General features: G+C 38.7%; 3 protein-coding genes across 9 annotated transcripts; 2 read left to right on the top strand and 1 right to left on the bottom strand.

The window, feature by feature from the left end:
- The first annotated feature begins 278 nt into the window (after positions 1-278).
- Positions 279-8232, top strand: rnf167 (ring finger protein 167). 6 transcript variants are annotated; one of them, XM_086308393.1, is made up of 10 exons: positions 279-354; positions 2990-3120; positions 3239-3316; positions 3409-3546; positions 3619-3706; positions 3829-3919; positions 4402-4507; positions 5068-5161; positions 5338-5418; positions 5603-8232. In XM_086308393.1, the coding sequence occupies exons 2-10, from the start codon at positions 3016-3018 to the stop codon at positions 6013-6015; spliced, it is 1194 nt and encodes a 397-aa protein (XP_086164519.1). In that variant the 5' UTR covers positions 279-354; positions 2990-3015; the 3' UTR covers positions 6016-8232. The 6 variants fall into 6 exon arrangements, with proteins under 6 accessions (XP_086164519.1, XP_086164522.1, XP_086164523.1 ...); XM_086308396.1 differs by having other exon boundaries at positions 315-375; XM_086308397.1 differs by having other exon boundaries at positions 315-349.
- A 5264-nt stretch (positions 8233-13496) lies between these two features.
- srrt (serrate RNA effector molecule homolog (Arabidopsis)) lies at positions 13497-21281 on the top strand. 2 transcript variants are annotated; one of them, XM_086308399.1, is made up of 20 exons: positions 13497-13643; positions 14496-14614; positions 14833-14961; positions 15043-15189; positions 15337-15525; positions 17210-17379; positions 17550-17731; positions 17804-17911; positions 18002-18158; positions 18271-18419; positions 18524-18585; positions 18688-18766; positions 18889-19080; positions 19170-19340; positions 19470-19623; positions 19916-20109; positions 20296-20452; positions 20559-20651; positions 20752-20865; positions 20982-21281. In XM_086308399.1, exons 1-19 carry the CDS (start codon positions 13539-13541, stop codon positions 20856-20858), a joined length of 2664 nt encoding a protein of 887 aa, XP_086164525.1. In that variant the 5' UTR covers positions 13497-13538; the 3' UTR covers positions 20859-20865; positions 20982-21281. The 2 variants fall into 2 exon arrangements, with proteins under 2 accessions (XP_086164525.1, XP_086164524.1); XM_086308398.1 differs by having other exon boundaries at positions 20752-20854; positions 20982-21278.
- On the bottom strand, positions 20262-24584 carry mogat3b (monoacylglycerol O-acyltransferase 3b). The gene is made up of 8 exons (XM_086308401.1): positions 24512-24584; positions 23982-24072; positions 23725-23832; positions 23323-23393; positions 22729-22933; positions 22254-22428; positions 21995-22179; positions 20262-21911 (listed from the first exon to the last, which is right to left on the bottom strand). The coding sequence occupies exons 2-8, from the start codon at positions 24061-24063 to the stop codon at positions 21757-21759; spliced, it is 981 nt and encodes a 326-aa protein (XP_086164527.1). The 5' UTR covers positions 24064-24072; positions 24512-24584; the 3' UTR covers positions 20262-21756.
- Between the last annotated feature and the right edge of the window lie 1532 nt (positions 24585-26116).

Here is a 26116-nt window from a genome sequence, read left to right on the forward strand (position 1 = left end):
GAGCAAAGATAAAAACTTAGCCCGATTACTATATTTGGCCAATAAAGCTGATTCTGACTTCCAGCAACTTTTTTCATTTATTATCACACTCAGGAATTTAGTTTCATGCACTCGTTCTATGTTGAAATCTTATATTTGTACTTGAAATTGATTTTTGTTTTCATTTTACTGTAACCAAAGGTTTTAAACACTCAATAGAGCTTGCAAAACTCCCGTCTACTGTTTCACACTCCAGTCCGATAGGTGGCGGTACAGCAGCTGAACGCTGGTCTGCCAACCACCAACAGAACCTAGACTACGAGCGAGGAAGACACCGAAGAAGAAGCAATAACAAACAAACCTAGCGGCTGTAAGGTAACACAACTTGGTGGAAGTGTATGTTGTCTTTATTCGACGTATCATCGGTTTTTGTTTTGTTAGTTCTCTATAAAACGTTGTGAATGGGCTGCGCAATAGATATATGAGTATCTGTTACGAAGACATCGTAGCTGTTATCTAACGTCAGCTAATACTAGCCAGACGGCAACTAACGTTTAGTTAATCCTCGCTGTGTTTGTCGTTTTGTCGTGGAAATATTAACTCTTTAGAGATAATTGGGGAGTATAAAAGCAAAATAAGTGTTATATATTAAAAAAACACGGTTATATGTGAGAATCTCAGGTGAGGTCACAAACCTCCCACTGCACTTATTAGCGGAATACTGAGGTATGTCCTTCCCACACTATAAACACATGAGATAATGTTACTTGTGCTTTGGTCAGAGTTAAGGAGAAACTGACCTTAACTGTATGCTAATCGCATTTCAGCTAGTCAGTCTACTTTGACCTTTGACCTAACTGCATAGTTAAGTCATGAGTTTTATTGTTGCGACAGAGCCTATGCAAAGATACCAGGCTAACTTCCTGTAAACAACAAAAGCGACAAAAAGTTGCTACATTCCTGTTTTGTTAGAAAGACAGGAGACAGTATAATTGATGTAAATATGTAAAAATTGTGTATGTTTCTGTGTCTTGTGTACTGTTTGTTTGTTTATGTGTCTTTCTTGCTGCTGTTACACCCAAATTTCCCCTTGTGGGACAATTAAAGGATCATTCTATTCTATTCTATTCTATATGGGTTAAATGGCTAACTAGTGACACAAACCATATGTGGCCTTTGGGGAATGTTACTATCTTGCTAAAAAGAATCTCACTTGTTTTACCTCATCCTAGCGAGCGTGTTGTCGTTTAAAATCTCTTTTTCTTGAAGGTATGCGTATACATGTACGTGCATTCAGATTCCGCATTGTTGAGTACACTTTGAGTCAACTGGCTTGTTTTCATCTGTACCAGTATAAGGGCCTTGAATGTATACTGTGCGTATTCATACTTTTCCATGTAAAAGGGTGTTTATTTGTGGGTGATATGTGGAGAATATGTAGATGTAGTCTACTTCAGATCCGTGGTTCTTCTGATTTGCATGTGAGTGGTAAATCACAAAGCTTCCAAACAACTGGTTAGATTACTTATCTGTGTTAAAGTGATAAAAAGTGGAGTGTCAACAAAGCAAACCTCTGGAAACTGCAAACAGTCAGTGAACTTAAGTGTTTTATGTAAACATGCTCCTTTGCTTGTGAAAATGCCAATTAGCTTGGGTTAAAAGAAGTCAAATGAGGACAACAACATGGCAATAACCTCCAAAAGTACTTGTCTTGCTACTCCATAACAATCTAGTTCGTGTAAATGCGTGATGGTGGGTTACTTCATTCTTTGTTGATGAATCAGGTTACAGATTTACTTAGATTGAACTATTTGAATTTGCATAATAAGGCATCACATAGATTTCTGTGGTGAATCTTTGCAGAGCCTGCGACGTAACCTACATGATGGCTGCCAGCTTTTATGCTTGTGCGTGGTGCGTCATGTGTTAATTATCACATTTTATGTGCGGTGCCATCCAGTAGAAACAAATAAAATTCTGGCACTTTTTTCCCCTCCTCTTTCTCCATTCTTTGTTCTGGTCAGTTTTTTTTTTTCTTTTTGTTTTTTTTTCCAGGGCAAAAATATTCGCTCCTCTAGTTTTTCCACTTTGCTCATTCTATCACGCCCATCCCAACAATGTCAGCAATCTCCCTTGTGGAATTTGCTGACATTTGAGAGAATTATTGTCTAAAGGTGAAGAAAGATGCCCAACGGATTTACTTTACCAAATGGACCATCCCAGCCTTACCGTATTGGTCTATTTGATTCACCTTTTATTGTTTATTTTATTTTCACTTGCTAAATACGGGACAGACTTGACTGGGGAAAAGAAAGGGGAGAAAAAATGAGGGAAAGAAAAACAGCAGGGAAGAGGGACGGGGATAAAGGGCAAAGGGCAAAAAATAAACAAAATAAGCAGACAAAAAATACATATATTGATCACCTGTTGAGAAAGAAAAAAGAGAAAACAAGCAGAAGAAAAAAAAAGAGCAACATAATAAACAACATCACGATGATCTATGGGAATATCACAGTAAATACTAAACATTATTGTGCAGCACGTAAGATCGACAGCGCACAGTGTGCTTTGAGGTAGGAGCCAAAAAGGGTGTAGTTTGTGTGTGTGAGCACCCGTGTGTACACCTGTGAGCATGAGTGCGCTTGTATTTAAAAGGTTCCTTCATGTAATGATCTGCTAGAGGATGTTGGGAGCCACAGTCCTTATATTAATGCTGTAACTACTTGTCCTCATATCTAGATCATGATTGTTATTCTCTGAAATAAAATAAAAACTGTTGAAAAGGTAGCCAGAAATGCACAGGAGGAATCATCAGTACTGAACAGGCCAATCACAATAGCTGGAGGCTGTGCACACCCAACTACAATATTTGTAGGGAGGTGCCCGTCAGATGATGGGGTAGGTCACTTTGTTGGGTTTCAGAAGGGATTGTGGTTACAATATAGCTATGGTGTAGATTTCCTGCTGAAGCATAAATCTCTAGTTCAACATGACTACTTCTTTTTTATAGATTAGTTCAACTGTAAGTAACCAAGGATGGTGCAGCTTGGCTGTCGGTGCATGGGAACTCGACTGAGTGTGCTTATACTGGTTTTCTGCAGCATACTGCTCCCCTTGCCTACAGATGCCTATATATATGCTGTAAGTAGAATTGGAGTTTTAAATCATATAATTTGGTAACCTTTGTTTGGAAAGATGAGCCTCAGACTCTTATGAAACTTTTGCCTGTTCTCATAGTGTTTGTATATTGTATTTACAGCATTATAGCAATATTACCAAAACATTTGATGACCGCATTGCTTTGTTTGGATCTGCACTTCCAAAGGATGGAATAATGGTGAGAACTGAGTGTTGAAGGAGGAGTACAGATGGTAAAATGCAGGTCGATTTCTTTTATAATGATGCTTTTTTTTTTTCTTTGTATCTTAGGGAGTTTTGGTTGCCTCTCATCCAGCTAATGCTTGCACAACAATAGACCCTCCCCCACCACTGCCCCCATCTTTTAATGCCACAACTACCAAATTTGTTGTTCTCATCAAACGTTATGACTGTAACTTTGATATAAAGGTAAGCAGAGTTTAACACTGAATATTTGTTGTCTGAGAAGCACACTGCTCTAATGTAAGGAACTTGTTTCAGGTTTTAAATGCACAGCAAGCTGGATACGATGCCGCAATCGTTCACAACATTTATTCAGAAATTCTGCTCAATATGAACTACAGCAATGGTAATTATTTGTGCTATTATAAACATGGGAAAACAAATATTACAAATATAAATATTTGCTATTGTACTGTCCTACTGTGTGTGTCTGATTCCTGTTGTTTTGTATTTTTTTTTCTTTTTCAGAAACTATTGCAGAACAGATTAATATTCCCTCTGTATTCGCCAGCTACTATGCCTCGCACATTCTTAGGAATTACATAATTCCGGAACAGGGGTAAGGAAGAACAATACCAGTAATATTAAACATAAACTGTAGATTAAACCAACTTTTTATTGTCAGCATTAGATTTGTACCAATCTGGAAACCATTTGGCTTGGCTGCTGATTTAGCTTCTCAGGCAAAGGCCAGTTTTCAGACTTTCCACTGTAGCGAGCTTATATCTTTGTCTGTTATCATGTCACGTGACTAATGCAGGTAAATAAGAAAGAGAATTCTGTTAATCAAATTGCATCTGTGATTGTCAAATGCTTTTGAGATTGAATTTCTGCAAAGTTTTCGCTCTTTTGCTCTGCAACCTCAAACACTGTTGGTCCACAGACCTTAGATTGCAAAGGGAAACCAGAAGGTTTCCAGTACAGACACTTTGCCTACAGAATTTACATATGGAAATGTATAACCTGTAGGCAGATCTGTTTATATGTATTAGGTTTGCAGAAACAAACATATTTCTACTTTTTTCTTTTCTTGACTTGTAGGGCGTATGTGATTCTCAAGCCAGACTTTCCTTTTCCGCTTTCCTACTACCTTATTCCCTTCACCGGAGTAGTGTGCCTGATCATTCTTGTGATGTCTGTTGTTTTCGTAAGTATATGCATGAATTGATCTTTTCTGGGTTGTTTATACAATAACACATGATGAAAGTAGACCAGAGGTAGTAGAGGCTTTTTGTGTTATAAAAGAGTGACCTAACTGTAGCTCAACATATCTCTGTGTGTTTATTCTAATCCAGCTTCTTAGTATCTAATGATAGTTGTCAAACATGAACACAAAGAACAAACCCAGTGATGTCTATTAGGCAGCTTTTATTAAACTTACAGAAATGAATCTGGTTATTTTCCACTTGGGTAATGTCACCTTCACTTTATCGGTCTCGCCTCTCTGCTCAGCTTAGCTTAATGTGTGGCAAAGTGAGGGGCAGATGAAGAAGAGCACACATGAATAGAGCCTGCCACAAACGCATCAGAGGAGAGAAACGACCCTTTTTGTAATAATGAGTACATGAGCATTAAGCAGTTCTCCCCCATTTATTTATTTGTTATTTCTTAGGGAGGCAGGCCATGAGGGTTAAGGGAAGTGTTGAGACGCCACTGTAAATCTTTTTTCCATCGATAAAACTGAGCTTTTTTTTTTCCATATTTCAGATTACACGATGTGTACAATACAGAAAAAGGCTGAGAAAAAATCGTTTGTCCAAGGAACAGCTGAAACGCATTCCAATACACAAGTTCAGTAAAGGTAACCATTTTTGCTGTTATTATAATAAATAATTTTTTTAAATATTAAGAAGTGACGGTAAATTTGAAGGCTGCGTTTTATTTTTTTAATCATTTGGGAAGACTTTTACGTGCGTTGAGAGTTACATGCCTGTTTATGTCTAATGATGTGAGCTGGTAACATTCAGTCTCTTTCAGGGGATGACTATGATGTGTGTGCAATATGTCTGGATGAGTATGAAGAAGGGGACAAGTTGCGTGTTTTGCCTTGTTCACATGGTAAATATCTGATATTCTGTGTTGATGAGGCACTGAACTTTTTTTTTTAAGTGCTCAATCATCTAATCCCATCCTATTTTCTAAAATATGAATTTTTTATCTTTTAAAAACTCTTGTTTAGTATTTTAATCGTCATCCTCTGGTAGGTTTTTCATAAGTTCCTCAAAATGTTTTTGATTTTCAGCCTATCACTGCAAATGCGTAGACCCGTGGCTCACACAGACCAAGAAGACGTGTCCAGTGTGCAAACAGCGCGTTACCCGCAACAACCCTGAGCAGTCCGAGTCTGAGTCTGAGACAGAAACTGGAGGACGTGGAGAGGAAGAAGGACCAGAAGGTGACGCAGACTCGGAGCGCACTCCTCTGCTTCGACCCTCCAACCCGGGGTCACCCACAGGAAGCCCAGGGGCCTACTCAGCCACCACCACCACAACTACCGCCCAGTGCCTCACCTCCCCTGCACACTGCAACTCACCCATCCTAGGTTATGAAGGTTGCTACTCACCGGTGGAGGACACAGACTCAGAATGTGATGACACAGGAGAGGGCAGGCACCACTCTGACGATGACACAGCTCAGCTCATTGGTAGGGACTGAGAGGAGATCTGATGGCCAGAAATTAGCTACAATGAGATTATTTAGTTTGACCAGAAGGACAAAAAAAGTTTCTATCCTCATACGTATTGTTATTGGGAAAAAAAAAATTAAATTGTTTTCAGATTTGTGGCAAGCTTGACAGTTAGTTAGTTCACTGATTTAGTGCTGATTGTTAAAAATCTGTCACCCAATAACCAGTGGAGTTCTTTCAAGTGTCATAACAAATGCAGAACCTGCGGTTGGTCAGTTTTACCAAGTGCAATGTTGAGCATAAACCACTGAAATCCACACATTTACTGTAGTCCATTAGCTTTCAAGCATGATGTCCGCTGTAACTGGATCACTAGTGCAGTACAAAATGTCCAGATCACTTACCGATTCCCTTTTAGGCAAGAGTGAAATGTCCATAGATGACGTCTTCGTGGCCAAAGTTGTGCAAAAATGGGATGGGATCTTACCTTGTGCAAGGTTCTGTTTAGGATTAGTATAGAGTATGAAGGATTTATGTTGTCTTAAAATTAATAATTCCTGTCTTTAATTTTTTTTCTAACAAGGATAATGGGGTAATATTTGTCTTCTTTTTATATTGTAATACCCCCAGTTCTGTTTTCACACATTTTAACTTTGCATCCAAGTTTTCTGAAATATGAGAAGTTAATATTGAATTAAGTCACAGTAAAATATAGGAGATATGTAACGTTACTGCTGCTTTTACATTGTTAATACTCTGCGGTTGTGGACAGTTTAAGGAAACTATTTTTTAGCTTTATACAGTTTGTTGATCAAACTCAGGTTTACACTCCAATAAATTGTTGGTGGCGATAAGAATAAGGTAATGGGGTTGTGGTCTTGTAAAGTGTTTTAGCGTTTTTCCTCGAATCTGTTTAAATGTATGTAATTAAGTTTTTTCTTCTTTCATTTTTTTTTTGTTTTTATTTTTTATACAACAAAATAGAAAAGAAAAAATTGTAGAACAATAATGTGAGAAACTGGGACACAGGTGGTGGTTTTAGGAAAAGCAGAGCATTGCCTTCTACTGGCCTTCATCTACATGTCTGTGTTAAATGTCTGGAAATTGAACAAGATTGATTGACTCTCCACCCACACTGCTCTTATCGAGCTGTCTTTAAGACTGCTCTTATTCATCAGTGTGAACATCTGTCGGTGTGTTTTTCTTGGGCGATCGTGGCTCAAGAGTTGGGAGTTCGCCTTGTAATCGGAAGGTTGCCGGTTCGAGCCCCGGCTTGGACAGTCTCGGTCGTTGTGTCCTTGGGCAAGACACTTCACCCGTTGCCTACTGGTGGTGGTCAGAGGGCCCGGTGGCGCCAGTGTCCGGCAGCCTCGTCTCTGTCAGTGCGCCCCAGGGTGGCTGTGGCTACAATGTAGCTTGCCATCACCAGTGTGTGAATGGGTGGATGACTGGATATGTAAAGCGCTTTGGGGTCCTTAGGGACTAGTAAAGCGCTATATAAATACAGGCCATTTTTTTTAAATAATCAAAAATAAATTGCTTTCCACATGTTTGGCTCCTGTAACGATAACGTAAGCTCGCATAGTCATGCTTGATTTGCACCTGAAAGCCGAGCAGCTGTGGTTTGATTCTCCACTTTCTGAGATGAACTTGGTGAGGTCTTTGCCCTTGATGTTTTTCAAAGAGACGTACAGCTGGAAACCTTTTAAATCTGTTTCTGAATGAATAGGGCTGTCATATCAATACATTCCTTCATTACTGACTAAAAGACTCGACACTTCTAAGATCTCTTTGGGACTTGTTTGCAATAGTCTGTATTGTAAAATATAGAAACTCCTCCTTTTTACAAAATACTTAAACTATCTTTTGTACTGTACTTTTTTTTTTTTTTTTTGCTCTTTATGTCTCAGTTTTAGAGACTGTTCACCGAAACACTCAAACATTATAATGCCCACTCATTTTTTCATTCTTTGTTCTTTGTTTTTTAGACTGTGCCTAGGTTATCAGACTTAAATAATAAATGTATAGTGTCAAGTGTAATTCCATGTGTAAAGCAGGATTGGGAATCTTTCAGATGTTGAAACACTATCCGTGAAAAGCTGCAATAAAGATCTTGTTTGTGGAAGGGTTAATGATATTAAAGTAGGACTGTGTTACTGTTCGTTTAAATGAGAACACTTAAGTAGATCTTCCTTACAAATGGTTATTGATGTGATCATTTTATTAATAAAGCCACTTGAAAAGTTTTGACTTTGTTACTTTGTTATTAGAACACCTGCTATCTTTTATAAATATTTGCAATATAGTAAGGTCAGTAATGTATTATAATAATATTTAAACCATGCTTTTATCAGCTGAGCTGTTCTCATCTGACGTTTTCGTTAGTTACTCTTCTGGTTCTCAGTCTCCTTCTAGTCCTCCAGAAGGGGGAAAATATACCCCCACCTCACTGTTTGTTTGTTTTTTAAAGTTAATCATTAAAAATAATGTTTTACTAATGATCCAAGTTGAATTTAAGTGAAAAAAACAGCATTATTAAACATATTTTTCCTATATAGTAAATATTAATCAGCTTCCTTTCCTCCATGTTTTCCCAAAGTTACTCATTTTTGTCCTCCTGCAGAGTCTGTGCTCATGGTCAGCTGATGCAACTTTAGTCAAGAGAGCAGCAGAGCTGACATTTCTTGGTGCAAATTACATCTGAAGATGCATCTGCTGATTTCTTAAAGGCGCTCTTTGACTGGAGCATGGAGAGGAGTAGAACCTTAATTGACGTTACTTCCCTGGGTTTTTTGCATAATTACACTGAAAACCACCCCGATGCATTTCAGATTAAACAGTTAAGATGTGATTCAAGTGCAGACTTTTTGCTGGTTTTGCAAAACTACTTCATTAACACCCACAGTCCCCTGTTTTCAGAGGCTCAAACGTAATTGGACAACGCAACATAATGTTAAGCATAAGCATGCTGTATTGGCTTTAGGTCGGGTGACTGATGTGGCCTTTGACGAATATCCCATTTTAGCAAACTGTTGTTTTTGTGGTTTGCTTTGTGTTGTTATCCATTTGCACTGCGTAGCATCGTCTGATCAGTTTTACAGCATTTCGCTAAATCTGGGCAGAGGGTACAGCTCTGAACACTTCACAGTCCATCCTGCTCCTTCTATCAGCAGTCCCATCATCAGCACACACAATTTATATAGTCCCTCTGGCACCTCATGCCATAACACTGCCTCCATCATGTTTGACAGATGTTGTGGTTAGCCGTGGCTCATTAGCTCTTTCTTTCTTCCTTTCTCATAATTCTGTCTTTCTATCATCCTCGTTTAATCTAACAAAAGGTTTTTTTACTATTATTTTATTTATATTATTTCACTAGAATTTCATCTCCTTTAGATGTTTTTTGTTTTGTTTCTTGGTTACATATTGCGATCTCTTTGTTCAAACTATGGAAATAATGCTAAAAAAAAAAAAAAGCTAAAATACAAGTTCAACACTTTGAAGCAATTTAAAATATTATATATGTTTTGTTTGTCACGAAATAACAAGGAACAGGCCTCACCTGGCTATAAAACAGGTGTGTCATTATCCAACAAATGATGGCTGTAAGTCTATGCTCCAACTGGGAAAGATGATTCTGGTTCGACTAAACACTGCCTCAAATAAAATTGCCTGAAATGCCTGACGAGTTTCAGTTTTATGCGGCTGATTATCTACAGCTGGTTTGGGTTTATTGAATTTAAGATCTGAAAAAGTCCAAATAGTTTTAACAACAGATCAGAGATGTTATAGAACAGATGTAGAAAAAAAACTTACAGAAAACGATGACATTTAAGAAGTAGTTTATTAGATCTCACACTATTGTCTGTGAAGGTTCTCAGTCATCCAGGTCATCGTAGTCAAAGGAGCTTGCAAAGAAAAGCGTCTGGACTTCTTTAAGTTGCTTGAAGACGTTTCACCTCTCATCCGAGAAGCTTCTTCAGTTCTAAGGTCAAATGGTGGAGAGTCCCAGATATAAACCTAGAGATCCCTTCCCAGACGCCTTAACGCCCACTCACATCCTGGGCCATCTGACCTCAGGAATTCGCATGATAAGGTGGGGCCAGGTTTCACAATGAACACACCCAAAACTGGCTGATTGGGACCCACGCCCAGTTTCCCACCTTGGCTCAGGCGATTAGAGGATCATCAGGGGGTCCTTTTGTCCCTCTGTGGGGGGTCACTCCCACTAGGTTTATATCTGGGACTCTCCACCATTTGACCTTAGAACTGAAGAAGCTTCTCGGATGAGAGGTGAAACGTCTTCAAGTAACTTAAAGAAGTCCAGACGCTTTTCTTTGCAAGCTCCTTTGATCTCACACTATTGCGTTTTACTTTCACTAGACAGTGAACCTCCAAATATATCCTTTCTTTGTGCTTTTCTTTGTTCGTCCTTTGAACCTTAACTGGTGCCTCATGTAGTCCAGGATAGCAAGTGGAGTGGAGATGATGTGCAGGTGATAAGGACTCCCCAGAAAAGCCTGTGAACATGTGAATAGTAAAAACTGTTATTTTCTCTTTTATTTCTACAATATTATTATGATTATTGTTAGGATAATAAAAGCATTGCCTGACAATACACTGATAATAATATTATCAATTAAAGAATTAATTAAAGCTGCTTATGGAAGGAGTGCAGGGCATCTAGGATATAACCAGAACCAGATCTAATAACTTACTTTCATCTGAGGTTAAAAAAAAGCTGTTTGCATTTTTTTGATAATTTCAAAAAACCTTTGAACCTTAAACCACTTTGTTTGTTTCATATCAACATAATTTGTAAAATAATATCAGATTAAATTATTTTAGAGGGAAGTTAAAACTCGCCCAAGGAATAATTCTGCTGAAATGAAAATTAAAGTAAATGCATATCACACTAGGGTGTAAGTTCTCTTGGTACAGTCAATAAATTACCTCTGGTTTTTATTTCTGTGATGAAAGTTAGCAAATAAAGTCACAAGAAAATGTACTTTACCTCACTGTCGTCCTGGGAGATCTTTCTGGAATCCAGAAGCATAATTAAAGTTAAGACTAACAGGAAAGATGATCTCAGCAAAGAGCAGCTTGATGGCATCTTTTCCAGAGAAAGTTCAGAGTTTTTAAGAGTTTTCGAGATTCTTTGCAGCAAATCCAAGCTTTTTTTTGCTGACGAAGAGTCTTGTAAAGGTTCTTCTGGTTTAGAGGAGAACTCTAAATGTGATGATGCTAACCTATGCATGGCTATCATGTATCCGGGGTATAAAAAGATTTATTCAGCTCAAATGTAAATTGGCTTTTCTTTAACACAGCAGGTGACATCATTAAAGGGACATGAAATACTGAAATTAACAAGGATTAAATGGCTTGAATTCATCGTATGCATAAAGCCCTAATGAATCAAGTCTTAATGAGTAACCATAAAACTGAAAGGTAGGGTACGGCTTATGTCTGGAATAAGCACATTAATAATGTAGATGATATATGATTCAACAATTAATTTTAAATTATAGAAACACTTCAAGGAACATGGTATTGATGAGTGTTCAATAGAAAATAAGGTAATCCCACAGCAATTTTACAGTCATACATTATGTCTTGTATACATTTTTCAATGGACTCATCTTGGATAAGAGTTATAGAACCCTAAAGACAGCAAATCCAGCAAAATGTATTGGATTTAATTTATTTCTTCTAATAGTATCCAGTCGTTTTCTTCATACACAGTCTCCTGTTTCCAGAGCTCAAAGGCAAGTGGACAATTATCTAAAAGCAGTTTTATGGCCAAGTTGGACCTGTTCCCTTATTACGTCGTGGCAAATTTGTCAGATTAAATATAAACACTTGTTTCCAAGTGTTTGGCATTTGGTAGCTTTTCAAGAGGTTGATGCAGGTGAAGACACAGCAAAAGCTTGTTTTGCAAAACCAACATTCTGGTGAATTCTGATGAAGTTCTGGTCAGCTCAGCAACACCAAAGAGACCTGAAAGGCCATAGAAGACCACTAAAGTGGGGGGCATTGCCTTCAGGTTGCATGGTTTCAAAGACAATTTCTCTACTTTTAAGATTAGGCTTAAAACTTTCCTTTTTGATAAAAGAAAAAGGGCTGGATCAGGTGGACATGAATCCTCCCTTTAGTATGCCGCAATAGGTCTAGGCTGCTGGGGGCTTCCTGTAATGCACCGAGCGTTTCTTCCTCACTCACTTCTTTTCACTCGCTGTTATTGTTCATCTCTGGCTCTCTTCCACTGTGTGTCTTTTGTCTGGTCTTTCTCCCCTATATTTAAGGGGATATATTTATATCTATCCATTAAATTGAATTGAACTGAAGTGAATAGAGAGGGAAAACTATAAAAAATATTGAAGAAGTACTGATGTGTTATAATTTGTGTGTTATACGTAGAGAATGAGAATGAAAATTCTGATCTGAAAAAGGTGAGGGGATAAATATACATGTTTAAGACCTACGTTCCATTTATTATCCATATTTTCCAATGCATTTGCAGTGTTGGGTTTTCACTTTTATCTCCCTTTCTTGATTATTCCTCTTGTATATGTATTTTTGGTTTGGGTCTATGAAAACCATGGCTGGTGTGGGCTGAAATAATCTTTCCCTTTAAATTATGTGTAAACATACTATCAAAACAGAAGATTTTCTAAACGGTGTGAAAGATGGAAAACTAAGCGTTCTGGGGTGCAAACCTCCACCAAGTCAGTTCACTCTCTGGTCATAAAAATTATCTAGGAAAGGTAATAGATAATAAGTATAATAATAGGTAAATAACTGGAAATGAATAACTTGAACTTATTAAATAGCTTTTTACATTACTTTCTTTAAAGATATAACACATTTTAGGGTCAACTTGAAAGAAAGACAGATACGGAACGTAATAGTGAGCTCAAATATAAAATGTGATGCAAACTATAATGTGATGTTTAAAATCCTCATATACCAGTAGCATTTCCTAAATGTTACCAGTACAAACAAATGCAGTATAAAAGACATTTTATGAATGTTTGACTTTATTTGACCTTAAAGAAAATCCAAAGTAATGTAATATTTAGAATCCCCATATATCATTCCCTTTATGCCTATATGTGGTCAGTAGAAAGAATAGCAGTAAGAAACATATTTTTAAATAACTCTATATAGCATTATTATCCCGTTGACCTTCAGATCAATCTATTGACCTTGAAGATAAGGTCAAATGTGACATGATATTTTAAATCTTTCTATATGTTGACAACACACACTGCACTTTTAATAATCATAGTTTCTAAGTGATAAGGATTTTTGTCTATTTTTGACCAATAAATCATTAATTTGACCTTGAAGACCTTGGAGGATGTAAGCCAGATTTGAATGGTTTGGTCATGTGACCCCAGTATACACTCCTAAAAAGTTCGATCAAAAGTCATTCAAAACGTTTCGAGTTGTTGTGTTTACAACCAAAAAGAATGACACGCACGTAAACGCTACCTAGGCGGAGGTGATAAATTGTGGCTTACACTCCAAACCAGGTGGTGGCGCTAATTCCATGTTTAGTTGTTCACCAATTTCCAAGCGAAGAACAAGAAGACGTGAAGGCTACGGAGAAAGAGGGAGACGAACGAGATCACCATACCAACGAGTAATTGTTAAGGTATTATCGTAATTATTGACTTTTCCTCAGTTATATCAGTTGGTCTGTTATTTAGAATAAGACAGGTCTGTAGAATGAGACCGTAATTCAGTTTATTTCATTTAATTTTATTTCTTTCATTTTATTTTCAGCTAACACACAGCTAGCGTAGTGGCTAACGATACATGGCTGCATTATCGAGGGTCCTAACTCGCCCTAAAACACGAATTTACAGGTTTTGTTTCGACTGAAAGACTCAAACCTGTATCTCCGGATAGCTACTAATTTTGATCTTTCTTTTTGTTTGTTTTGTTTTGTTTTTTGTAAATTTTGTAAATCCCAGTCTGATGATATCAATGATCGCTATTATGCAAGACAAAGGAATTACTTTACGGCAAGTTACGCACGTCGTCTGTGACAGACTATCTGCATTTCCTTGTTCACGGTCCCCCTTGTTTGAATGACTGCCGTCACCAAAATCCTTTTGAATTAGAAGGTCAAATATTAATAGTCACTTGTTATAAGCACCGTCCCGGTCTCCATGTGGCAACCCCACATACTGAAGACAAAATAAAGGAAACAGTTTCCCTGGCTTATAATGAGAACAATATTCAACGAGAACAATCTTCATGGGGGGCATTTTGCTGACATGGTTTACTGACTTGTCACTTAAAAGGAAGATGCACATGTGTTTTGAGTTGTGTTACATCAGAGCAGTTTCTTCTTTTGAGATGTAAATCATAAACTTTCGCTTTGCACTTATCAGGTCTTAATATAAAAAGTAAAACCTTCCTTAAAACGATTCTGCTTGTAGCCATCTTAATAATAATCAATGGATACTACACGTGATCTGGATTTTCTTTCTTCGTGCAGATGGGAGACAGTGATGATGACCATGATCGCAGGAGAAGGGACAAATTCAGACGGGAGAGAAGTGACTATGACCGTTCAAGAGAGAGAGAGGACCGGCGCAGAGATGACTGGAATGACAGGTTAAAAAGAGAGATGCTATTGGGCACACGCCAGATTCAGTGAAACCTGATACAGCCAAATCATATTCAGATGAACAGCTAAATGCTAATAAATTGTAGCTCTTTGCTGCTCTTACACTGAGTAAAGTGGATATTAAAGATAGACTTGTGTGTTTCTTACCTTTTTTTTTCTTTCCTCATGTTTTCTCTCCTTCCTCTGATTGTGATCATTGGTCCAGGGAGTGGGATAGAGGCAGGGAGCGGCGAAGTCGTGGAGAGTACAGGGATTATGATAGAGGTCGAAGGGAGAGATTTACCCCACCCAGACACGACATGAGTCCCCAGCAGAAACGCATGAGAAGAGACTGGTAGGATTTGCAATGTTACTATTGCACAATGTCTGTAACCATCTTTTATTTTACTTAAAGCCCCTTATCCGTTCCTGGCAGGGATGACCATGGTGGAGACCCCTACCGTGGTGGGTATGACTTGGGTTATGGTGGTGGAGGAGGGCCCAGCTATGGACCACCACAACATTGGGGCCATCCCGACATGCACCTCATGCAGCCTCATCAAGGCATCCCCATTCAGGCCAGGTAATTAATTTAAGTTCAGTTTTGAAGTTAAATGTTACTTTACATATCTTTAAAGATATTTTTAATGTTGTTACCTCAGATATGTCTTTTTGCCAACTAGCTTCTTGGATAGTCAAAGCTCCATCCAACATATCTTTCTTTCATTAGGCTTGGTAACATCCACGACTTGGACTTAGGTCCTCCTCCTCCAATAATGAAGAGCTTTAAGGAGTTTCTGCTGTCCTTAGATGATTCTGTGGATGAGACTGAGGCCGTCAAACGCTACAATGAGTACAAGATCGACTTCCGGCGACAGCAGATGCAGGACTTCTTTTTGGCTCATAAAGATGAAGAGTGGTACGATCTCAGATGCCTTTACTACATAAGCCCTTATCAAGAATATAATTTTTTTATTATAGTCATAATATAATTATTGCATCGACAGATCCATTAGCATTACTTAAGCTGTTATTTTTTGTTGTCCTCACCAAATATAATTGGCTCTTTATTTCTTTATTGGCCTTTTCATCATTTTAGGTTTAATTGCTATTTAAAGGCAAATATAATAGGCTGAGCCTGGTCCTTTTGGTGGGTTTATCTTAGAATTCTATTCAAAAATTCAGATGATGTTTTTATTTGTAATTGATGGCTAATGAAATTGGTACATTAAAACAAGGTGCATGTATATGCCATCTCCGTTATGTTCTTGTTAAACTCTGGTGCTGTTAATGCACACAAATTAAAAGCAGTGGAAAGGCGTTTGGTATGACAGTTTCACCCAGTACGAGGACCAGGCACACACAGTTAATTTATAACTAATGACTGTTGCTATAGTACTTGTTGACAAAATAAGAAAATCAACCCAATTTCAACATTAGTTTATATTTGTTATAAATGTATTTTAGGAGTTTAATTTTTTTTTATCCATAAATATCCATAGCTCCTTAGGCAGGAATACAAATATTATCACTAGTCAAACATTGGGTATAGAAAAAAAAATCTAGGAAGTAATGTGTGTTAATTGTTTATTGTCACTCTCATGTAACGAAATTGTTTAAAGTCATCATTTGGTGCTTTGACCAAAACGTCTTTGTTCCTTGGGTTGATTGTCTTATTTGGAGTAACACAAGATTTGTAATTGTGTGCTGTCTGTTAATGCTTTGACACTTGTTTCACAGGTATCATGCAAAATTATTCTGTTTTGTCATAACCCATTTTCTTCCCTTCATTTCAACTACTACGTTGACGACGATTTTTTTCAAGATGAGAAAAAGTGGAGCTCATCCGCAAGAATCGGTCTTAGACAGACAGGGCATGCACTGCGCACAATGCAGTTGCTCTTAGACACACAGTAACAGGGATTTTAGATAGACAGCCATGTAGTCGTCCGCACACGGAAATTTTTTTTTTTCTTGTTTTATCCTTTTTCGACACAATTTTCTTTTTATATTCGGATCAAATCCCAAAACCGAATTTGTGTGCATACAGACACACCATTGGGGTGAAGTGGAGCGCACTTTCACAGAAGAGACCCCGCTCTCTGTATTTATTTGTTATTAAACTGGCAGAACAAAAGGTAACTGTAGTCCACTTAATGCTAACATTTTTAATGTGACATTTTGAATATGTAAATGTTTAATTTGATCATCTCTGTTGTTTTTTTCCTGCCTTTTTTTTCTTTCTTTTTTGGTGAGTTAATCTCAAATCTTCTAACATTGTTGAGTAATTGGCTATGAAGACCACAGTCAAAACATAGAATTACAGAAAATTATAATAACTAGGATATACTGAAGACAAATTAAAATTTTGTCATATGCTAGATTGCTTATTGAATTGGAGTTGTTTAACATAAAAAAACCCTATTCAGAATAAATGTTCTGTTAAAAATGTGATTAGAAGAAACTTAAAAAAAAAAGTGTAAAATACACAGATGTAACGTAGGCTTGTAATATTTATTTGTTCTCTAACTTTTGCTTCCCGCTCATCCCAACCCCCATCATTCTCTCCCCAATCTGTTGTGGACGCCCAACTCTGGACACAGGTTCCGATCCAAGTACCACCCTGATGAGGCCAGACGACTTAAGGCAGAGGCCCAGAGGGCTCTGCACAACCGCCTGAATGTGTTCATTTTCCTAATGGAGAACGGCTGGTTTGATAATGTCTCCCTGGACATTGAACAGACCCCAGCCATCATCAAAGTTTTGGATGCAGGTGAGGTCTCAAACAACTTAAAGAGCATTGTTAACCTGTGGAGTTTTCATTTGTATCTACAATTAAGTCTGCTTTTACAATAAAAGCAAAAATGATCTGACCTAATTGCATGGATGGTACTTAGAAGAGTACTTCTATGGCTGAACCATAACGTTCTTTCTGCATTTCAGCTGTGATAAAAATGGAAGGGGGCACAGACCATGATCTTCGCATCTTGGATCTGCCATCTGAAGAGGAAGAAGACAGAGAGAAGTCAGCATCTATTTCCAGGGGCACTGAAGTTTCCAAGAGAGAAGACCTCAAAGCTTTGGGTAGTGACTGCAAACCAGTGGAGAAAGACAGAAATGAGAAGGTATGTGTGCTCTGTTAGACAGGCGGTAGACATTTCATGAGGCTCTGTTGATGACAATGAACTGTGGCACAGGAGGGTAGTGACTCAGCCAGCACAGAGAAAGCTGCCACAGCAGAAGGAGAGGATATGAAAGAGGAGGCAGAGAAAGAACCAGCAAAAGAAATTCCTGAACCTAAGAAAGTAAGTGTTCCTTCTGATACTGAATTAGTTCTTACCAAGAGAAAGAAATAAATTGAACTGGCCTGATTGTTTTTCAATTTGATTGTTTAGCCAAGAAGAAAGAGGAAGCGCAGCGGGGACAGCGATGATGAAGCCAGCGCCTCAGAGAGTGACTCGGACTCAGATTCAGACTCCAACTCTAACTGCTCTGACAAACCAGTGAAGAAGGAAGAGGAAGACAAGGATGAGGAGGAAGAGGAAGGTGAAGGTGAGAAATCATGCCTGTAGTGTCTGGTTATACATTTTCAGGAGTATAATATGTATCTTTCTGTAATTTAGCACTCATCAAATAAATCTCCCTTTCCTGTCTAATGATCCAGAGGAGAAACCCAAGGAGAACTCCGAGGAGGACAAGAAGGAAGAGAAAAAGCCCAAAGACGACTCTCCTAGACCACGGCCTCTCCACAGGACTTGCTCTCTGTTCATGAGAAGCATCGCTCCCACCATCTCCAAGGCTGAGATTATTGCTGTGAGTTGTATAAAAGAAGCATACCTATCAGATCCAGATCTTTAAGTGCACTAAACAGATACGTGTCCTGGTTTAAACTGAGCGTGGTTTCTTTTTCTTCTCAGCTGTGTCGACGTTACCCTGGGTTTCTGCGTGTTTGCTTGTCTGATCCCCATCCAGAGCGCAGGTATGAAAAATGAAAACTTGGCATTATTTGCTACACTAAAGTGTAAATGGTTGGATTAGTGTAGTCATTCATTACTTTGACATGAAACCTGCACCGTCTCAGGTTTTTCAGACGTTGCTGGGTGACATTTGACCGTAGCGTCAACATCAAAGAAGTCTGTTGGAACCTTCAGAACATTCGGGTAAGTGCACCAGTCATAAGTGTTGGCACTGCTATAACTTTGTGTTGCAGGTGGCTTTAGAGATGCAGAGATCGTTCAAATTTCAGCTGAGGCCTTTACCAGTCTGTTTTTACCCTTCACAGCTGCGAGACTGTGAACTGGCACCGGGGGTGAACAGGGACCTGGCTCGGAGGGTGCGTAATGTTAATGGCATTACTCAGCACAAGCAGATTCTCCGCAATGACATCAAGCTGGCTGCCAAGCTCATTCATGCCTTAGATGAGAAAGGGGAACTTTGGAGCAACAAGTCCCAGGAAGAAGGGCAGAGCAGTGAGGTATAGTACCTGTACCCATGCAATTTAACCGATTTTTCTCAAGTTATTTGACCATCATCATCATTTGTGGGTTTTTTTTATTTCCACAGTTGCCAGCGCAGAACCCCATCCTGAAGAATATTACCGATTACCTGATAGAGGAGGTCAGTGCTGAGGAGGAGGAGCTTCTGGGCTCCGGGAGTGGAATGGATTCTGAGGAGGGCATCAAGGAAGGAAACCCTGCAGAGATGACTGTTGAGAGGGATGACAAACTTGTCAAGGTCATTCCTTTACCACACTTAGAACAGTTTAAGATATAATATCCATCTGATCTTCTCTTTTAAAAGTGGGTTTCTCCATTTGTATCTTCACTGTGCTAGGCCTGTCAATTTTACCATGTGTTGTTTCAGGTTTTGGATCGTTTGGTCTTGTACCTCCGTGTTGTGCACTCAGTTGACTACTACAACACCTGTGAATACCCCAGTGAGGATGAAATGCCCAACCGATGCGGCATGATTCATGTACGTGGACCCATTCCTCCCAACCGCATCACACATGGAGAAGGTCAGTGTTCTTCCCTTTTCATGTTACGTGACACAAAAGAGACCTCTGGGATGAAAACGTAAATGTTGACTCAGCTGTAGTGAAAATGAATCTTCCAACATCCTGAAGTTGACGTGAATTTTAACTGTTGTGTTTGCTAGCTAAACATTTGCTGTGCTTAGACTATTTTGCCACCTATCATAAACAGTGCCAAATGTAGGCAATGCAGATTGCAAAAAAAAGTTTAAGTGAGGATTTTAAAGTTTTAGTGTTGATTCAGAATTTAATAAGATGACATCCCCTCATTCAACAGTGCAACAGTGGGAGAAAATGATGGAGGAGAAGTTGGCCCCCTTGTTTAGTTTAAAAGAAGTCTTGTCTGAAGAAGAGGGGGTGAAGATGGGCCGCAAGGACCCTGAAGAAGAAGTGGAGAAGTTTGTGTCTGCCAACACACAAGAACTGGGAAAAGATAAATGGCTCTGCCCTCTAAGTGGAAAGAAATTTAAGGTTGGCACTTGGAATGAATAGTATTCAGGACTGTACAGCATGACCACAGTCAATGCATTTTATTAAACACAAAGGAGATATACCAGTAGTTTTTGTTAGAAGTTCTGCTGTAATTTTAAAAAAATAATAATCAAGAATTATTTCTGTATATATTTTTTATTTTTTTTATTTCAAATCAAATTCAAGGGTCCAGAGTTTGTACGGAAGCACATCCTCAACAAACATGGGGATAAAATTGAAGAAGTGAAAAAGGAGGTTAGTTTCTTCAACAATTTCCTGATGGATGCCAAGAGGCCATCCCTGCCAGAGATGAAACTTCCTCCTCTTCCAGGCCCAAGCCAAGGTCGGTTTGAGATTTTTGTCTAGTAAACCCAGAACTACAGATATTCTTCAACAGAGATAAACAGAATAGTAAGAAAAAGATACACTGGGCCCGTTTCATCTCGCAGGTTTGCTCAGTCCCAGTATGCCGTTTCCTCCCCAAGGTCCTCAGGGTCCAATGGGCTTTGCACAGCCTCGTCCTCCTCTGATGGGCTACGGTGGTATGTTCTGAATTTACCCTTTTATACTAAAAATGAGAATGTGCTTTCCAGTCAAGTCGCAACACTTTTTCTTTTTTCAAATTAAAATCATTTTTTGAAGCTGGTGGGCCTCCTTATCCACCCAACCAATATGGTGGAGGCAGAGGCAACTATGACAACTTCCGCGGACAAGGTGAATACCTGGGTAAGCCGCGCAACATCAGGTGAGACCGCTGTACGTGTCTTTATTTTGCTACAAACATTTTCTTTTTTCTGCTAATGTGGAAGTTTGAAACTCCCTTTAAAAGATCGTTTCTACTGTTTTTCTGTTTGCATTGCCATCCATTGCAGAATGTCACGAGGTGACCCACGCAACATCATTGAGTACCGTGACCTGGATGCACCAGATGATATGGACTTCTTTTAGAAGGTTCACATTTTTTGCTCTTTACCAGTGTTGTGTTCTGCCTGCTTTTTGGAGTAATGAGATTATTTCTTTTCTTAAAAGGCTTGTTTTGTAATTATTGTGCAACCAGAACTGCTGTAAACAGATTCATTAATAAAGTTGTGATCAAATTACAGTAATAAGTATTCAATTACTTGTGAAGTCGATCTGATATAAAAAGAAGTAATCTGTGACAAAGCGCATCATAATTTTTTAGTGGATCTTAAATAATACACAGCTTTTTTTGGGGGGGGGGGGTACAGCTCAAAACAACACAATATCCAGTAAGATTTTTTTCTTTTGTTCATGAAAACTAGTGGGATTGTTTTAATAATGCAAACAAAAAAGGAAAAGTATGTCATGTTATGAGATAATAATTGAATCATTCCAAATATGTACAGCTTTCAGAAACACGTGAGAATATTTTTTTCAATATGTTGTTAAAATTATTGCCAAACATGATTAAACTAATAATCCTCCAGTGTTTTCCATACAAACAGCAGTGCCACATAAAGGCTTCACGTCATAATTATTTAAAACATGTGATGAGCAGTTTTAAATACAGGCACATTTTTATAGACTGATGATCACAGGAAACCTTCAATGTTAATATAGGTCCATCACGTCAGATCCATAGTGACTCCAAGTCGTATTTGGTGCAAACAGTTTATGTCAAAATATCTAAATTATCCGAAGCTCGTGATTTTCTGAAAGTCCGCAGCTGACCTTGTGTTCGTGGAATAATTTGGAAAGGGCCTGCATGTAAAGTCTGTGATAATGGTCGACTTCCTCGTCTGTGGGCGTGACACGCTTTGGCACTGAGATTGGACTTCCCACTGAAAAGAGTACAGTGTGAGAATAAAATGGGCTCAGTACATAAAAGTGGTATTGGCTATTTAAAGAATAATAAAATACCCACCAACAGTCGTGATTGGAGTCCTGTAGGGCATGAGAACAAAGCGCTCACCGACAAAGAGACACGGTGCAAAGCCCATGATTTTTTTAAACAAGTCCTGTAACCTGCGACACAGACTGCCCTCTGCGAAAATCACCTGCTGGTAGAGCTCATTCTCCCCGAATGAATAAACGGGCACCAGATCAACACTGTGGAAGGTCAGAGTTCAGGTTTCAGTGTTTTACATATTTGTATATTTTCTTTCTTAGTGTATAATTCTCACCCCAACTCAAGGGCCAGTCTGACAAATCCCTTTCTTTCCTTCATGACCACTGTGTTGAGTCCGGGAGAGGATGCCAGAGACTCGGCAGCGCCCCCTATCACAATTACCACTGCATTCCCTTTGCCGCTTTTTGAAAGGAGGTGGACCAGGCTTGGTTTGCTGACTGGGTAAAGTCCTTATCAGACAGAGTAAGAACAGAAGTAGTTCAGGTCAGGAGCATAACAGGGACTTTTTTGTTAAGCTGTAACATGCAGGTCTACACTGTCAACAGGCTTTCAAATTCAGTTAGCATCAGTAACATGTAGGTATTCTTTCTTCCATTTGCATTCCACAAAGTAAAATCACTTTTTTCTGCAGAACATGAACTGTATACTGTAGTATGATCAATAAACTGCTGTTTCGGCCTAATGCAAAATGCTTCTCGGACTAAGAAATGGAGTAGTTTAGTCCCCTTGCTAAAACATGCGATAAATACCTGCGCTCATGATGTACTCCCTAAAGAATGGTATCCTGAACAGGCCCGCCAGCATCGCCAGGCTGGCTCGCACGCCGGGAAATGCCTCAGCAAAGCCACAGCTCTCCGTGCTGAAGCAGGTAAAGGCTCCAGTACACATGATGCCATGTGGGTGAGAACCTAGGATGTAGTTTTTGTTTGGATTCAGCTCTGCTGTCTTGACCAGCTAAGAAAGAACATTGACACAAGAGGGTTAATGTTGGTGATCACGGATGTTGCTGCTGTTAAACAGCCATGCCCATTTTCACTCATCTGACTGAGGCAAAGATTAGACACTTGTTCTTGCAGGCTTTTGACTGCGTGCCCTGCGTGAGGGCCTCAAATATAATATGCTCTTTGTAAAGACTAATAACAGGATTTTAGGTTTCCAGTGCTTCAAGTGTGCACTGGAGTAAAAATGTATCTTTCCATACCCCAAAAACATCCCAACATGGAATTCAGTTGGACATTTCATAGGGTTTGAGATTTTTGAAAATATTAGCTGTCCTGTACACAGTAAGCATCTGTGTGTTAGAAGCAAATAAACAGATCTAAAGATATTTACCCAAAACTTACTTTAACGGGAAAGTAGTCTCTCATGTGCTCCCATACCTTCCACTTTCTCACAGACATCGTTCTTCTGCCCCCTGATGGAGACATTGAAAACCTTAGAAACACTGAGTGTCCCAGTTTCACAGTGCACGTTAGCAAAGCTAAAGAGTATCCTGATGTGATCACTGGTATGCAAAAACTGTATACTAAATACTAAGAGTTATAAAAACAATGGTAAAACTAAAATAAAGCTATTTTTAAGCAGCAAACCCATTTAATGTAGCCAGTATACATGCATATACTGTAAATCATAATTTTTGAGTGTGCTGTTACACACTTTAAAAGGTAGGCCTTTTATTAGTGTATAAACTGCATATTTTGTTTTTTGTATCGTCATTATTTTCATGCATACTTGAATTTCTTTACCTCTTTCGGGTTTATGCCAGTCCATCACCAACCATACAAAGTAGAGAGCAGACAGCGGCCACAGAGAGGTAAACATAAGATACACCATCAGTATGATACAAGCCACTCCTGGAGATGGATGTTTTTCATGCCATGTCGACCAGCATTGGAGTTGGGAAGGAGCAAGAGATTTATTTTATGAGTTAATTAATAATGCAATTAATACACTGATGTTTGTTAGGAAATCATTAAAAAAGGATAGTATGGCAACTTCTTACCCAAGAGGAGAAAGCTTAGCACCCACTGCAGAACACTTATTGACTCTAAAAACTCCTTCAGCTGAGTTTTTTCTCGAGTCATTCTTGCAACCTGGAGGCCAAACCATCATTTTTCAGCTATCAATAACATTTTAATGCGGACTCTCATTTAGTAAAGGTCACGACTGTAATGAATAGTATAGCGTATGGCCTTTGAAACGACAAAAGTGGCTTTATCCAAGATCATAAAATTTTAAATAGATGACTTTATGACAGACAACCGATTTCATTGATGACCAGCACATAAGCATGTACTCTTAAACTTCCTTTAGGGAAGAAAGAGGCTTGAAACCTTGGCAGACATGCAGGAGCCTGATCAAATGACTCGCTTATGAACAAGCTCACAGGCAAACTTACATGCTAGATTTTTTTTTAACCTGCTTAAAAGTTAAACTATTAGCAGCCCAGCCTAGTAACGCCGTAAAACAAGACCTAACCCTAACCAAAAGCAATTTTTATGCTGCAAAGTTCCATAAAATGTTGTATTTTACCTTAGTAGAGTTAATTCCAAAGTTAATTTGAATGGATGCAGATTCGTTGCTTCCCCGCAGATCAGCACTATGCACTTTGACCAGACCGTGTACAGCTGCTGATAACAACTCCACTCACCCAATACTTTGTGACACAAGTAACTTATGTCAGAGATAAACACAGCAAACGTTAATGGGATTTAATAAGATACTGCAGTTATTTAATCTTTGTACTTTTACATACAGTGATTTAATTTGATTTTGTCCTTTTTGTCTTTGGTGTGGTGATCATCAGGATTACATGTCAGTCTCTTTAGCTGGTGTTATTTCTAGGAATCGTCTCATGCAGCTTCACAGCCACTTCACTTGTAAATTACATAAAGCAGACTTCCCTATAAGTCTTCTCATGAGCTGATGCTGATTTTCCTGCTACTGTAAATGTCATGAATGTGTTTCTCTCCTAAATGTTGTTCTTGCTCACTGATTTACTGAGATCATTTCTACATGCCTGCCTGGTGATAAGGCTCTGCCCTGAAAGCTCAGCATTTCCTGCATGGTTCAGGAAAGTCAAGTGATTGTGCCCTATGCAGCACTGAGAGATTTCTATTGTAAAATAATGAGGAATAATGAACTGGTATAGCAACAGTGAAATAGTTTGGCATATAGGATCAAATAAGGAAAGAGTGAGGCTTAGATTCAGACTGATCAAGTTAGTTTTTTTTGACAAACTGATATTAAAAATGAGACATTCAGAAATAAACCACAGCACAGACCTTGCTCTCCTCCTCTTGCACATTTGCTCCTGTCAATCAAAGATTTAATGCAAAATCTTATACTTTATTTTGAAAAATTTGAATAAGGGGAGCAATTTTTAAAAATCTGACTTTCTCAAGTGGCGGTTTTCTCCATCAGCATCCACGAAAAAAACAACAACATGAATACAAAACACAAAGCAGACATTTGAAGTACTGTAGATATACTGCCACACCACTTCTCATAACACTAACCACCACTCAACTGCTCTGATCCTTAATCATATAAAGAGCTAAAGTCCCACTGGGTCCATCTCTATTTCACTGACTTTATATATCCTGTGCAGTGGAGAAGTTTCTGTCATCTGCTACTGTACTGGCCAGTCCAGGCTCAGCACCATGCCGTTTAAACATAGAAAAATTTGATTATTTTGTTTCATGTCCTGTCTACTGCACATTAAAGGCTTGGATTTTCTTCTGGTTGGGCCTCTGAACCTATGCTGCTAATGTTGCAATATCACTGTTGACTGATAACAGTGATAATAATCTGTTAGTTATGGACATGACTTTTAAGGAATGTGTCAGGTGCAGGTGTACGGTCAGCATGCATGTGCTTTTAAGTTAGATTAATCCTAAATGGGCTAACACCAGATTTTATCCCAGCAGATCATCTTTAGGCTCCAACAGCGATAGATGCATATGACATAAACATCCAACACAGTGACTGATCAATATTTAGAAAAGTTTTAATCAAACCTAAACTTGGACTTTGGATTCACGGCTCCACTTGTGGCAGTCCAAAGATTCCACCGATACACATGATTACAGCGTGTTTCTCAAGAGGGAGCACTCCTAATCTAGATATCTGAAAGAT

This window comes from Aulonocara sp. 'chitande type north' Nkhata Bay, linkage group LG10 (genome assembly GCF_057382095.1).
Source record: "Aulonocara sp. 'chitande type north' Nkhata Bay isolate Kocher_YH1m ecotype deep benthic linkage group LG10, A_spYH_male_GT1.1, whole genome shotgun sequence".
NCBI classification, from domain to species: domain Eukaryota; kingdom Metazoa; phylum Chordata; class Actinopteri; order Cichliformes; family Cichlidae; genus Aulonocara; species Aulonocara sp. 'chitande type north' Nkhata Bay.